This window comes from Ursus americanus, chromosome 9 (assembly GCF_024610735.1).
Source record: "Ursus americanus isolate L20-20 chromosome 9, mUrsAme1.1.p, whole genome shotgun sequence".
Lineage (NCBI taxonomy): Eukaryota > Metazoa > Chordata > Mammalia > Carnivora > Ursidae > Ursus > Ursus americanus.
The window spans coordinates 73,631,428-73,647,454 of NC_142135.1; the positions used below are offsets into that span (position 1 = coordinate 73,631,428).

At 41.6% G+C, this 16,027-nt stretch overlaps 1 protein-coding gene across 1 annotated transcript in view; it reads right to left on the reverse strand.

Annotated features, from left to right (window-relative positions):
- Positions 1–4,438: 4,438 nt before the first annotated feature.
- The window catches only part of RGS20 (regulator of G protein signaling 20), a 48,271-nt gene continuing 36,682 nt past the window's right edge, over positions 4,439–16,027 (reverse strand). The window contains exons 3-5 of the mRNA XM_087864878.1: positions 13,278–13,364; positions 8,283–8,517; positions 4,439–5,452 (exon numbers count right to left, since the gene is read on the reverse strand). Of these exons, the coding sequence (XP_087721004.1) occupies positions 5,264–5,452; positions 8,283–8,517; positions 13,278–13,364 (511 nt within the window). The 3' untranslated portion in view covers positions 4,439–5,263. The remainder of the gene's footprint in view (positions 5,453–8,282; positions 8,518–13,277; positions 13,365–16,027) is intronic.

A 16,027-nucleotide genomic window follows, 5' to 3' on the forward strand; every position in this document is an offset into this window, starting at 1 on the left:
CTCATGTGGAGCTCGAACTCATGACCTCAAGATCAAGAGTTGAATGCTCCACCGGCTGAGCCAGGCAGGCGCCCCTCGAATGGCCATTATTAATTAACATAAATAGGCACACATACGTATCTTACAATTTGCTTTTTTCCTTTAACAGTTGATCTGAGAACACTCCCTGCCAAGCATAAAGATATGTCGGATTATCACCATAGAGCAGTTTGTGGGCATATATAGCATTTCCTTTGAAGACTGTTCCCCTGTGGGTAGTTTTTGTTTCGATGTAGGATAGATCCTTAAAAGTTTAGCTGGCTTGCTAATGGATATGTACATCCAGAATGAAAGATATTGCCAGATTGCTTTCCAAAAAGTCAAACTAGTTTACCTACCTGTCAACAGGATATAAAGGCCCATTTCCTGATACCTTTGTTAATACTGGATATTATCAAACATTTTGGTTTGGGCAAATCTAGGGAGCAAGAAGTAACTACTATCCTCTTGTTTTAATTCAAGTTCGTATGATGATCTTTTTGTATTTATTATGCTCATCTTTTCTTGTTTATAGCCAGTTGATTTCTTCTGTTAATTCTGTTTTTATTGTGTCTTTCCTTTTTAGTCTATAGAGTTGTCTTGTTAGTTGGTAGGTACTCCTAACCCATCTGCATAGTGATCTTTAGTGTGTTTTATAGCCTGATGTTTGTGTTTGAATTCTTTTTATGTTGTCTTTGTGGCACAGAATTTAAATTTTTTTCATATAATCCAGTCATTAGTATTTTATGGTTTCTGGGTTTCATCTTTTGCTTAGGAAGACCTTTTCCATCTGAAGTTATAAAAATATTGCCTACGTTTTCTTCCAATATTCTTATGATGTTCTCTTTTTAAAAAGCTTTTAGATCTTTAAACAGTTTGGAACTTACATTTGTTTATATATCCATTTTTTTTTCCAAATAGAGCACCATCCATCCCAACAAAATAAGCTCTTCAAAGTTTACTTAAGAATTCTTAAAAACCTTAGAATTGCGTTCAATTTGTCCTTTTGGAGCTGCCCCAGGATTCTTTCATATACATAGATGTCACCAGCGATTTACCCACCAGATTGGTTTTGTAGTGGAAGTGAGCTCTGTAGCCACATGGGCTGTGATGATCTCTTTCTGAGATGTGACACATTGTGAAATAAATATGGAATGGAATTTTTGTTCTAGAACTATGTTCATGCTATAACTCTCCAGTTCTACAAACATTTATTGAATACTGTTCTTAACTAGATCATATATATATATATAGAGAGAGAGAGAGGGATAAGGTATATATTCAATGCCTCTGGAGCTTATAGTCTAATGGGAAAGACAGATATGTCAACATAATTTGTAAACTCAGATGATAAGTATTTGTACAGGAAAATCCTGGAATACTAAAGAATGGCACCCTAATGGAAGTATGAATCAGAAGGTCAGTTAAGGTTTCTTGGAGGCAGGGACGTGTGAGGTAAATCTTAAAGGAATGACAGGAGCTCGCTGAGTGAAGGGTGGCATTGTAGAGAGGGGTAGGGGTAGCAGAAAGTATGAACAGTATGAGCAGTTATGAAAGGATGAATATATACTTGTCTATAAGTATATATTCTAGAGTCTAAACCATGTGTAGGGTTGGCTAGGAAGCCAATAGCCCAACTATATATAGAGGCCCTTGCTTGTACCCCACACCAAGAATTTGGTATTTGTACTCTGGGCAATCAGGAATTACTGAGGATTCTAAGGAGTGGAGGGAGGGTGATGAGCAGATTTGCGTCAGCCACCTTGGGCATATTGAAAGGTGGATTTGAAAGGCTGAGATGGGGGCAGGGAGACCAGTTAGGAGGCTCTTGGCAATGATACTGGCAGGTGTGAGATAATGGGGATCAGAAGGAGAAACACGAGAAAAATTTCGGAGTTAAGATCAGCAGGACTTGGTGACTGTATCTGCAAGGAGAAAGAAGGGAAAAGTTGGCACCTAGAGAAGAGCTTAGGTGACTTGCTGGGTGACTGGGGACATATGCGGGGTGGGACTTGGAGGGAGGGGGGCAGTGGGATGACAAGTCAGAATTTAGATGAATTTCACTCCTCTGTAGGACATGCAAGGGGAGATTGTCCAAATGGCAGCTGATTGTGAAAAGCTGGAGGAAGTCTACACCAGGTCCTGATCTGGTAGCCGTGAGCGCCTCGGCAGTAATTTAAACAATGAGAAGGGGGAAGCATGTAGATTAGTAAGGAAAGCAAGCCAAGGCCTATACCTTGGAGGCCATGGCATTTAGTGGACAAGTAATAATAGTAATAACTAACATATAGAGACCGCTTCGTGTATTTTACTTGGATTAGGGTTTTTTGGGTCTTTTTAAAAAAAATCTTATATTTATTATTTTTTAAAAGATTTTATTTGAGATAGAGCGCACAAGCGGGGCGTGGGGGCGTGCAGAGGGAGAGGGAGAAGCAGACTCCCTGCTGAGCGGGGAGCAGGATGTGGGGCTCCATCCCGGGATCATGACCTGAGCCACAGGCAGATGCTTAACAGACTGAGCCACCCAGGCGCCCCTAAAGACTTTTTTTTTTTTTTAAATAATTTCTACACCCAAGGTTTGGCTCGAACTCACAACCTTGAGATCAAGAATCGCATACCCTACTGACTGAGCTAGTCAGGCGCCCCCACGAGGGTTAGTTTGAATTTGCACAGCAAACCGACAGTCTCTCCTTTGCTGTCCGGCCCGCGGCTCCCTTTCACTGTACTCAATAATTAACTTCTGTCTCCTTTGGGGGGGAAATCTGCACAGCAATGCTAGCGTTAAGGTACCATTATTATCCCCGTTTGTATAGACGAAGAAACAGGCCCAGAAAGACTGGTACCCATCATCAGGCAGTGAGCAGGAGTCAGTCTGGCTGCAGAGCCCAAACCCTTAGCTGCTGTGCCCCACTGGTTGGGATGGGAGCGGAGGGAGACGAGGAGAACACGGGGAACAGCAAGAGCAGCACAGAAGACAAGGAAGTAGTGTTTCCGGCGAGGCGTGGTCAGTGTCGGAGCGGCGCCGTCTACCGAGATTTTGGAGGCGTCGGGCTGGGCTGGAGGAGACCCCTACCCCGGGGGTGGGTGCACTGCCCAGGTTCAAGGAGCGCATGCGGAGATGAGCAAATGGAGACAGCAGGAGAGCCAAGTCTGATGAGAAAGGAAGGGGAGCCTGCAGTTACGTGACACAGGCTCATTTTTAATTGGGGGATCCAAGGACGCACGTGGTATGGGGAAAACTCAAGGTGAAGCTTAGAGCGTGGGAGAATGGAGGGAGCGGAGTTCCAGGTAAGAGCGTTTAATTGACCACTATGTGCCCCCACCCCTTCGTTTGCAGCCGTATCCCCACTTTCTTACATGAACCAAGAAGGCAAATCCTAAATTTTCTTCGGGAACTCTTGTTTCTCCTTCCACTGTGGCAAGGATTTACCCTCAGCTCTTTTCACGCTATAACTCTATCGGCAATCTTACTCATCTGTGTTGAAAAAGCCCAAATACTCCAGCCTAAAATCTCGACCACTCAGGTCCCTCCGTCCAACTGAGGTCTTGACACTTTTTATCTTACAGTCGCTTCATGCGCTGCACATTTAGAACGACTCATCTGGGGTTGCTTCAGTTACAACCCTTTCCCTACACCTCCACCCCAACACCCCCCCATCCCCTGCCAAAATCTTCTGTAGCCCCTCAAGACTTCTCTAGCTCAGTTCCTCCCTGTTCTAGTACTTGCTACAGTATAGGGTAGCCACCATAGACACCTGTCGTCCTTACTTAAATGTAAACCAGAGGGCAAGAGTTTATGCCTCAATCACAATTAGGTCCTCTGTCTAGTGAAAAAATGAGGCTGTAGATTATGGCATCAAAAGCACATGTAAGGAGTTGATGTCTTGAAAAGGAGGAAAGAGCACCTTATTCCCAGGGACTGGACTGAGGGAGGTGAGAACAGCTGCCCATCTGGACAGATTTGCAGGTTACACGGGAAGATGAAGCGGGTGGGGACCCATTTCACCATGAAGTAGGAGGTAGGATGTTTTACTGAGAACAGGGACAAGGGGCTTAGTCTGGGGCTTGAAGAGAGTAATGAAGAAATCGTCAGGCCAGGTGAGGATAACCAGGAGGAAAGAATCCCTCTCCCCCAAGGGCGAAGGCTGCCGTGGGCCCCTGGCACATTTCTAACCCACTACTCAAACTGTTCCAGATTTTGCATGTCTTTCCCATTCACCGCAGTGATGGGTTTCTTCAGGACGACTTAGGGATACAAACCACTAGTTTTACTTAGAAGCTGTTTAAGTTATCCATTCGCCTACAATTAAAAACAGTGGGATCTAAACTCAGAATGCTAGTCTGGGAGCTAAATGATACCTTGCATGTCTCCCTACTTACTTCATCTTATAGTCCCCAGTATTTAACATGTAGAAAAAAAAAGGAGATAAAACTCTTGTGCTTTATTTTTTGAGTGAAAATGCCCATATTTCTTTGAATAATAAAAATGAAAATATGCTTATTTGAAAGTTCCAGTATGAACGCGACTAAGTAGCAAATTAAAAATTCAGTCTTTAGGTTGGCAGATTCTGATAATAAAATCATGGTAACTTTTCAACGAAAGAACTTTTCTAAACACTACTTCTCTTACCAAACAGGTGCGACCGATCCACTTAAGAGCACAGTACTTTCCTTAACCGTTATAGACACACGTGCACATACATACACGGATTCTAAGATAAAAGCGGGATGCCATTTTTATAAGTTGGTGACACTTTATAAAATGGGAATTTGGGTCCTGTGATGGCACTGAGAAGCAAACTATCCAAAACAGCTGGACGGAAGGAAGGAGTAGCTAAGAAACACTTGAATCCCTTTTCCTTGGGAGGAGAGTCATCAGGTAGAAACTGTACTCATGCAAAACAAAGGCAGTCCTGTTGGCGCCAGTGGACACGCATGCCCCAGGCAGGAGAGAGTCTTCTAGAATGTTCTTTGCCATTGACAACATGCTGTGGTGACCGTAAATGTAAATATACTATCTTTTTTTTAAGACAGCCATACCCCCCTTTTTTTCAAAAGTATCACTACAAGTGGCCGCAGTTTACAATGTGAATATATAGCCTTCTGTAAAAGGAAGCGTCTGCTGATTAAAACAGCCCAAGTATTACTCTAGCAGAAGATACTACTACCTCTAAGTTCCCTGTACTAGATGTAGTCCATCAGTTCTTTTATTATTTTATTAATAATAAATATATTTGATAACATCCTATGCTTCAACTGATTTCTCAGCTAAGGACTGAAGCAGATCTTTATAGAGGGCAGAGTTCATGAACCGGGGATATGAGTCTCTGTGCATTAACGTGTAGATCTGGAGTTGTGCATCATCAAAGATGTGTTGGGATGGCTCCACCATGTTCCTATTGATGACTTCTCTTACTCGGGAGTCCAAGCTGACCTGTCAGCAGAAACACGGAAGAGTGGTATTAGATATATTTCTCTTTGGAAATCCTTGTTCTGTTTTTTAAAAACCCCAAACCAAACAAAGTCATCCAAAAATCTAAATTGCTGAAAAAGAAACTGAACACATAAACAACAGAGGGTTCTCAAATTTCCCTGGTGTCAGAAGGCCCTAGAATGCCTGTTAAACAGATTGCTGGCTGCCAGCTGCAGAGTTTCTGACTTGGGAGGTCTGGGGAGGGGCCTGAAAATGTGTATTTCTCACAAGTTCTAGGTAATGCTGGTGGGGATCACACTGCTTTAGAAAACCACAACATTGTTTTCCTTCTTTAAAGTGATTGTACCGTGTCCTTGACGCCTTGCTAATTTCCTAATAGCATTAGGGCTAAACCCTGGAGGTCCCAGGCTAGAGCCAACCGCAGATTTCTGGGAATGCTTGTCAGGCTGGCTGGTAAATGGACGCTAACTCAGAGCACCGTGGAAGGGTTAAGAGCACAGGGCGTGTTTTATTTATTTATTTATTTATTTATTTATTTATTTATTTATTTATTTATGTTAAAGATTCCATCTATTTATTTGACAGAGATAGAGACAGCCAGCGAGAGAGGGAACACAAGCAGGGGGAGTGGGAGAGGGAGAAGCAGGCTCCCAGCGGTGGAGCCTGATGTGGGGCTTGATCCCAGGACCCTGGGATCACGCCCTGAGCCAAAGGCAGACGCCCAACGACTGAGCCACCCAGGCGCCCCAGGGCCCGTGTTTAAATTAACCCAGCTACATCACTGATTAGTTGTGGGGCCTGGGGCAAAGGAAGCTGCACCCTCACGAACTTCTCCATAAAGGAGATGACAGTGATGGTAGCTGGTGGGGATTTAATGAGAATTTATTTAAAGTGCTTGGAATTCATTAAGTCCTTAGGAGATGCTGGCTCTTCTTTCTCTGATGTTTTGCTCATCCTAGAAAAGGCTGTCTCAGACCAGAGCAACCTACCAAATGCCGAATAAACAGGAGTACAGGCTGCAGAGACGAGCTCACGTATTTTCTGTTCTGTGCAAAGAGCCTTAGCCAGACCAGCTCTGCCCTGGGAGGCCATGATAGTTCCAATGCTATACAATGCACATGCTACTCTTTATGATAAAACTGAAAATATGACTAGCTAAATCAGTAAATACTGACTTCAGTGATCTATCTTTCCAGATGCATATACCCACTTTCCTCCTGGAAAGCCCCTTGTGCCCCCTCACAGGTAACTCAATATATCTGACCTTGAACAACATGGGTTTGAATTGCATGGGTCCACTTATAGTGGATTTTTTTTTTTAAATAAACATCAAGTACCGTAAGTGCATTTTTCTCTTATGATTTCCGAGTAACAATTTCTTTTCTGTAACTTTATTATAAGAATACAGTATAAAATACATATACAAAGCACGTGTTAACAGACTGTTTATGTTGTCAGGCTTCTAGTCCACCGTAGGCTCTTAGTAGTTAAGTTTTCGGGGAGTCAAAGTTACATGTAGATTATTGAGTGTGTGAGGTCAGTGCCCCCAACCCCCTGTTGTTCAAGGGCCAACTCTACATTCAACACAGATTGCCAGCATCTCCAGATCTCTTTCTTGGATAGCTTGTGAAGGAAGAGAACTATTTATTTCCATCCAGTTCCAAGTCCTTCTCATCCTTCTTTTTCCGTCTGGCTCTGTATTTAGTCACAAAGTCTTGGGGACCCTGCCTCTCTAACCCTTTTCAGATCTGTCCACCTCGTCCCTCTTTTCTGCCAAGACCCCTGGGGAGGTCACTCACCATTTCCTGCTGGACTGGTTCACTGGCCTCCTAACTGGTCTCCTGTCTCCTGAGTGCCCCTCCAAACCACCCCACTGTTTGGTCAGAGGGCTCTTTCCGAAGTACAAACCCCACTCTGACACTCCAACTTCAGACTGGCACTGACTTGGCCATGTGCTCACGATAAGTCCAAAGTTTAAAATTAGTAAGACTTTATGATCTGCTTCCACGAAAACCCTAGTCTATCTTACTGTTCCACTCAAGAATGTAAAGAATTTGGAATTCCACTTGGAATTTAAAGAAAGAAGGAGCTAGGGGCGCCCCGGTGGCGTAGTTGGTGAGCCTCCGACTCTTGGTTTCAGCTCAGCAGGTCATGATCTCAAGGTCGTGAGACTGAGCCCTGTGTTGGGCTCCATGCTTAGTGGGGAATCTGCTGGAGATTCTCTCTCTCTCTCTCTCTCTCCCTCTGCCCCTCCCCCCACTCACTCGCCTGATCGCTCTCAAATAAATAAATCTTTAAAAAATTAAGAAAGAAGGAGCTCGGTTTTGAGATCATCCTGACCCCACAGATTTTAGATTTGAAGGAACAAAAACTGGGGGATGGAAGCTTGACTGATGTCTCTCTGCTCTAAGGGAAGGACACCACAGGGAAAACCTCTGTGACATATTACCAAGGTTATTTCTATTCAAATAAAAATAGCTCTAAAAATAACTGGTGCTCAGAATAAAAGGATAATTTTATTTAAAGAAACGCTTACAGGGCATGATGTTTTTAAAGTGTTTACAATAAAATGCATAGACTCCCCCTTCTGGAGAATCTGGTGAAAGTCAGAAATACTTTCTCCAGAAAGAGGCCCAAAAGCTTTCACAGATTTCCGGGCCCACTGAGAGCCCGCATATGGTACCACAGTGAAAGGCATCCGGGTACTACGAGTGCGGGTGGGATCGCCATCTCTGTTTTGGGGTAGCCATACTGTGCCCTGTGATCCAACACTGAAGAAGTTCGTTTTACCAACGGCCTCCCGGGAGGAAGCCCTTTGAGGGGTACCCACCTCTTTAGGAGAAAGAATAGAAATGTAGTCTTCATAGATTATCCTTGCTTTCTCTTCAATGATGGTTTTATTAGCTTCCTTTTTCAGTTCCTCGCACGCCATCCAGAAAAGCATATTTTCTTCACTGAATTCTGTTCGGAGGAATTCCCGAAAAGCATTCCTTCCCGCTGGAGTGAGCATTACCTTGTCGAAGGACTGAGCCCAGGCGTTGACTTCCTCCAGAGTGGGACTTGGGCTTGGTGGAGATGGAAAGAAATGGGCAAGAGGGAGCTGTGTTATCAGTAGTTACTTTGAATTTCCTCACTAGCAAGGGTATATACCCTTTTCCCCTCTGAGAATGAAAATGTGCACCTCGGCCCTCCTAGGAAGGGAGAGAGCTGTGCTCATTTCTTTACACTTTTGGCAAAAACACGCAAGTATGATTCTTTCAAATTGTTCAGCTGGAGATGCTCGCAGACTGATTGCTAGAAGAACTGCTAAGAACATACTTGTTTACGTCTCGATGAGTCCTGGCAAAGTTTTAAAATTGTAACAGTAAAGAAAAGTGCTAGAAGCATGTGACCAAGACTTCTCAGTCACCTGCGACAAAAGTACGTCAGACTTCAGCACACTACCTTCCAGAACAGCCATGGGGCTGTGCCTCTTTTGTGGTTTTTAAAACTTGAAAGAGAATTTTAAAGAGCAAGGGAGATGAATATGTTATATAACTGCAAGCTAGAAAGGATGATAAACACACTCACCGTGAGAACCAGCTCGTCACCACCAGCTGCGCCTACCGTGGTCCCATGGCCGCACCCCACTCTCCTGAGGGAACTACTGGGCTTGACTTTGGACTCACCCTGGTTTACTTTATTTTTACTTATATGTTAATTATATTGAGGTCAGAAAACATCGTCTGTCCAACAATGATCCCTATTAAATAATTTCTTTCCCCCTAAATTTCTTCTCATTGTTTTTATGTAGGTAGGTATCCCTGAAGAATATATCCTTCAGTGGTTTTTTTTTTCTTCACTTTATAAAAATGGCTGGCTCTATGTTGTCTTCTGCCACTTGCTTTGGTCACCCAACACTAAGTGTCTAAGATTCGCCCACGTTGGTGTATGTGGCCAGAGTTCCCAAGTACTCAGGATTTATCTCCAACCTTCCATTGTTGTACTGTCCTCTTTTGGTTTTGGTATCCCTGTTGAATTGATTTCTTAGACATTTGGGTAGTTATACAAGACCTGTATAACCTTGGAAAGATTAATTCCAGAACTGCTTTGTGGAACCAATCTGTAAAACCCATTGGATCCAGTGTTTCTTTTGTAGGAGGGTGTTGTGAGTTAAACAACGTTCCCTAAAAAAGATATGTTGACGTCCTAACTCTAGTACCTCAGGTTGTCATTGGATTTGGAAATCATGTCTGTGTAGATTTAACTAAGTTAAAATTAGGTGATTAAAATGAGCCCTGATCCAGTAGGACTGGTATCTAGATACAAGGGGAATCTGGGGGCGCCTGGGTGGTTCAGTCAGTTAAGCATCTGCCTTGGGCTCAGGTCATGATCCCGAGGTTCTGGGATCCAGCCCCGCATCAGGCTCTCTGCTCAGCCGGGAGCCTGCTTCTCCCTCTCCTTCTGCCTGCTACTCGCCCTGCTCATGCTCTCTCTCTCTCTCTCTGTCAAATAAATAAATAAATAAATAAATAAATAAATAAATAAATAAAATCTTAAGAAAAAACAAAGGGGAGTCCGGATGCTGAGACAGGCACACACCGGGGAAAGATGGTCGTGTGATTAGGACGGTACATCTACAAGCCAAGGAATGCCATCACAGGAGCTCTAAGAGGGGAGGAAGGGGTCTCCCATAGAGCCATCAGACAGCATGGCCCTGCTGACACCCGATTTTGGACTTCTGGCTTCAGAAAAGTAATATTAACAAAATAAAGAAAAAAATAATACAGAGGGATCCCATGTGCCATTTGTCCAGTTTCCCCAAGGTGGCATCTTGCAAAACCATAGTACAACTTCACAGTCCTCCAGGACACTTCTGATAGTTGAATTCTGCTCACTTATTTTTGTGAATCCATCTTGATTGGTTTACACATTTCAGAGACCATTACTTTATATTTTATTGCAGATGATTCTAATATCTGACGTCCTTCGGGCTCCAAATCCAAGCATTGTTTCTGTGGACTGTCATTTGTGGGTTGTGTCCTTTCAGTTTTAGCTTACATTCTGGTGGGTCTTAATCCTTAGAAAACTAAGAGTCAAAATTGTGGATATTTTCTTCTTTTTGCGGAGGTCATGTGTTGGCTTCTTCTGAGATCTAGGAGTTGTTACTGACCCATGACCACTTGGGCTCCTTTCATAAATCAGGGCTTAATCTGGGATCTCAGTTTCAACACCATGTCCCCACCCTGCTCTGCCCCTGTTCTCAGAGAAAACCCTTCTTTCCCGTGCTTAGTAGTCACTACTCAGGGTTTTGCTTATCTTTTTATTTGGTTTGGTTTTTCAGGTACTTTGTCATTTTCCTTTCTAGGAGTCCAGCGATGCAAACATTTTAGAGTAATGCAAAATCCGTTGGTTTGCATTGGGAAGGCCCTCCGATTATCTACTCTGCCACACAGCCAAAAGTTATTTAAAAGGTTAGTTAATTTATTTAATAAATAATTAATTATTATTTAATTAATTAAATAATTAATTAAATTTGTGGAGTAAAGTATGCTAAATTACGCTCCTTAAATATGAAGATTCAAAAGATACCTTTTTACTCCTGTCAGTTTAAGAAATATATATTAAAGGATGAGTCTGAAAAACTTAAAGGCAATTGGTAGTACATCTTTTTAAAATTAAGAGAGAGCAGAGGTGCCTGGCTGGGTCAGTTGGTAGAGCATGTAACTCTTGATCTCGGGGTTTTGAGTTCGAGCCCCACATTGAGTGTGGAGCCTACTTAAACACACCAACCAACAAACAAATAAATAAAAATATTTAAAATAAGAGCGAGCATATACTTTCCACAGTACTGAAGGACCTAAAAACAAAGAAGGCACAGTTCAAATAGCAAAAACCCAAACCAAAGCCAAACAAACATAAATTAAGGAAGTAATTAGGAGGTATTACAAGGAATCAAAGAATATGCTAGAAGACTAAATTTACCAGTCATCATCAAGATAACTGACCCAATGTCATTGGATTCTAATGCCCCATTTAGAGACAAACTGCTATGGGTCCAAAATCTAACATAATGCTATTTTCAGGAAACATAGAAAATATTACAAAATTTAAGAACAAGTAGACAGGTAAAGATATATGAGGCAAATGCAAATAAGAATAATATTAATATCTAAATAGAATTGGAAACAAAAGGCATTATGTTGGATAAAGTCATTTCATATTCTGGAATTTGATTGAGAACAAATAATGGCCAACATATATTGAATGCTTGCCGGGCTCACAACAATAGCCACAGTAAACTATTATCCCCATTTTACACACAAGGAAACCAAGGCAGAGTGTGGCGTCTCAGTAAAGTGCCCAAGGTCCCACTGGCAGGATAGTTACAGTCAGGCCTCGATGAAGCATTCTGGTTCCAGATATAAGAGACTCAAGGCTTTGGTACAGAATACAACATACCAAAATATATACGGTAAAAGCCATTTTTAAAAAGGTTTTTTTTTTTTGGTAATCTCTACACCCAGCATGGGGCTTGAACTCACAACCCTGAAATCGCAAGTCGCATGCTCTTCCAATTCAGCCAGCCAAGTGCCTCAAGATAAAAGCTATCTTTAAAAAAAATTTTTTTTTAATTTTTAAGATTTTATTTATTGAGAGAGAGAGAAAAAGAGAGAACACGAGCTGGAGGAGGAGCAGAGGGAGAATCAGACTCCCAGCTGAGCAGGGAGTGGGATGCAGGGCTCAATCTCACGACTCCGAGACTGTGACTTGAGCTGAAGGCAGACACTTCATGAACTGAACCACCAAGGTGCCCCTTGATAAAAGCTATTTTTAAACAAACTCATAAATTGTGGAAGACTTTTTAAAAGTTTTCATTTATTTAATTTTTTTAGTAATCTCTACACCAAACATGGGGCTTGAACTCATGACCCTGAGGTGAAGTCTCATGCTCTTCCAACTGAGCATGCCAGGTGCCCCAAATTGTGGAAGATTTTAATATACTCCCCAGACTTTGAAAAATCTGGGTAAGGATAAATAAGATAAAGAATGAAAAAGAAACACTTAAGTAACCTTTTAGGCTACTTGTTTTTTCCCCTCAAAAATAAGCAATTTAATATAAGACCTATTTGAACAATGCTTTTAGGATATTTGTCCAGTATCTGTAATTACGTAGGTATAATACCAAGAAAAGGTATTAGAATAGGTAAGTGAAAGTAAGCCAGCTGATAATACAGGAACAAAAAGATAATTTTAAAATCTGATATTATGGAAAGTAATTTATGTGTTTTCTTCCCAACTTTTTTTTGAAATACTTAAATTAAGATAACACTACATTAGCTAGAGTATGAATTTATAGTTAAGAAAAAAATGGGCGTTTAAAACTTTCCTGGAAACCAAACATGTATGTTTCATTATGGTCTTTTATTTTAAAAAGTCTATCCATATGAAAATAACATAATGTCATAATTTGTCAGGAAGCATTAATTTCTATTTGTGATTAGCAGGGATGAAATTAATAACTAATTTTTCTTCCTGTCACATTGTGAACTCTGCAGAGTGGAAATGGGATGCCACATTATGATTTGATATTATTAAGCTGCAATTAGAGAAACTGTGTTATAATGCTGGAAAATACAAAACAATGAGGCTGGCATTTCTGTCAATTTAGTGAGCTAAACAATAATGAGATTTACCTTTCTTTTTTTTTAATGTTTCTTTATTATATTATGTTAGTCACCATACAGTACATCCCTGGTTTTTGATGTGAAGTTCGATGATTCATTAGTTGCGTGTAACACCCAGTGCACCATGCAATACGTGCCCTCCTTACTACCCATCTTACCTTTCTTCACAGGTTGGAAGGTCTTCTCGTTGGAGTTCATGGGAGGGCCTCCTGGGTCTCTGTTCTTCTTGGTTTCTAACCGTAAGACTGCACGAAACAAGACATTTACATGTCAGTTGAGATCATTCTGCTTCAAGGACTATTTTAAAGGGAACTCCAGATTACCAAGTAGAATTTCCTTCTTTTCTTGAAAAAAATTGACCCTGACTGGTTTTCTTAAGAAAACCAAAAGTAGGGCACCTGGGTGGCTCAGTCGCTTAAGCATCTGCCTTCAGTTCAGGTCATGATCTCGGGGTCCTGGGATGGAGCCCCGTTGGGCTGCCTACTCAGCAGGGAGCCTGCTTCTCCCTCTCTCTCTGCCTCTGCTCCCCACTCATGCATACTCTCTCTCAAATAAATAAAAAATCTTAAAAAAAAAAACCAAAAGTATGCTAAAATACTAGCAAAATAAATTATAATATTGTGGTTTACACTAGTTGAGGGAGAGTTTACATTTAGATTAATAGTTCTTTTTTTTTTTAAAGATTTTATTTATTTGAGGGAGAGAGAGAGAGAGCACAAACAGAGGGAGCAGCAGGCAGAGGGAGAAACAGGTTCCCCACTGAACAAGGAGCCTGATGCGGGACTCGATCCCAGGACCCCGGGATCATGACCTGAGCCGAAGGCAGACGTTTAGGCAACTGAGCCACCCAGGCTACCCCGATTAATAGTTATTTTCATAAAAACATGTCCGTTAGAAAGTAATAATAAGGTCAGGTTATCGGGGATGTTTTGGATTTTCATCTCATTTCTGCACCTTGAAAAAAAAGTATACATTCTCTACTCAAAATGTGTTTGTGTTTCCAGTCAAAATGGAGGTTTTAGATATTTATAGGCAGCCATGCAAAAGTGTGAGAGAAAACCAGGAGAGCACACAATCAAAATTCATCGTATCTTTCAGGAGACTTTAAATTTCCTTGTATACATCTTCTACATCTCTTTGTACACTTTGTACACTTATTCCAAGTGTTTGTGTTGTTATAGCAAACACAATTTTCTTCTCGTCTCCTAACTGGTTCCTGTTTGCACACGTCAAGGCTATTACTTTCTTAGTAGCTTTACTGAGCATCATTTATATAACACGAAGTCACCTGTTTAAAGTGTACGATTCAGTAGTTTGTAGCATAATCACAAGGTTATACAACCATCACTCTAATCTAACTTCAGAACGTTTTCATCACTCTGAAAGGAAGCCCCAAGGAGCAGCCCCTCCTCACTACACCCTAGATCCCACGTTCTCCAGCCCTAGTCAACTTCCTGTCTCTGTTGACACGCCTCTTCTGAGTGACACAGCACGCGGTCTTTGGTGGCTGCCTTCTTTCACCTGGCGTCATGTTTTTAAGGTTCATTGTGGGGGGTGTCAGTACCTCACTCCTTTTTGCAGCTTAATAACATTCCACTGTATGGCTTTGTGACAGCTTGTTCCCATCCATCAGCTGGTGGGCATTCAGGTTAGTTGCGCTCTTTGGCTATTACAAATAATTCTGCTGTCACGGTCATGTACTAGTTTTTTGTGTGGATGTTTGTTTTTCTTTTGGGTAGATGCTTAGGAGCAGAAATGCTTTCCCGTGGTAACTCTATTTTTAACATTTTGAAGAAACTGTTTTCAAAAGCAGCTGCATTCCTACCAGGAATGCCGGAGGGACTCAGTTTCTCCACATCCTTTTCAACACTTGTTAGTGTCTGTCTTCTTTATTCTCACCATCTCAGGGGGTAGGAGGTGGTATCTCATTGTGGTTTTGACTTACATTTTGCTAATGGCTAACGAGATGGAGTATTTTTTCTTTAGCTATTTGTATGTCCTCTTTGGAGACCTGTCTACTCAGATCTTTTGCCTACTTTTATTTTCTAATTTTACTTTATTTGATTTAATTAATTAATTAATTTTTTTTTAATGATTTTTTATTATATTATGTTAGTCACCATACAGTACATCCCCGGTTTCCGATGTAAGGCTCGATGATTCATTAGTTGTGTATAACACCCAGTGCACCATGCAATACGTGCCCTCCTTACTACCCATCACCGTGATTTAATTTATTTTTATTTAAATGTCTTTTTTTAAAAAAAGATTTATCTATGTATTTTAGAGAGAGTGGGGCGGGGGGGGGAACAGAGAGAGAGGAAGAGAGAATCTCAAGCAGACTTCCTGCTGAGCACAGAGCCCAACTCCTGGCTCTGTCTCACCAGCCTGAGATCATGACCGCAGCCGAAATCAAAGAGTCAGATGCTCAACTGACTGAGCCACCCAGAAGCTCCTCTTTTGCCTACTTTTAAGTTGGTTTGTCTTTTTACTTTTGAATTGTAAGAGTTCTTCACGTTCTGAAGGCTATTCTTTTTTTTTTACACTAATTCTATAGCTTCTTTGTATTGAATTCTTCTGTGTTTGCATTAGTTTAGCCACAATTCTCTTGAGATTTCCAGGTATACTCTCCTACCTTCTGCAGACAGGGAGAGTCTTCCCACATCTCTTCTGATTCATGGGCCTCAGGTTGTATTCTCTTGTCCCACTGCATCAACTCATAGCTAAAGTGCAACGTTACACAGCAGGGGAGAGCATAGACACCCTTGCCTTGGTCTTGCTTTCAGGAGGAATGCTTTTAGTTCCCCATTAATTTCAAGATGGATTTTTATTCTTGGTTATTTGAGCTTGCTTTATTCGACTATATGGCTCCTGTACCCTTTTCTATTCCTTTTATTATATCTTTCCT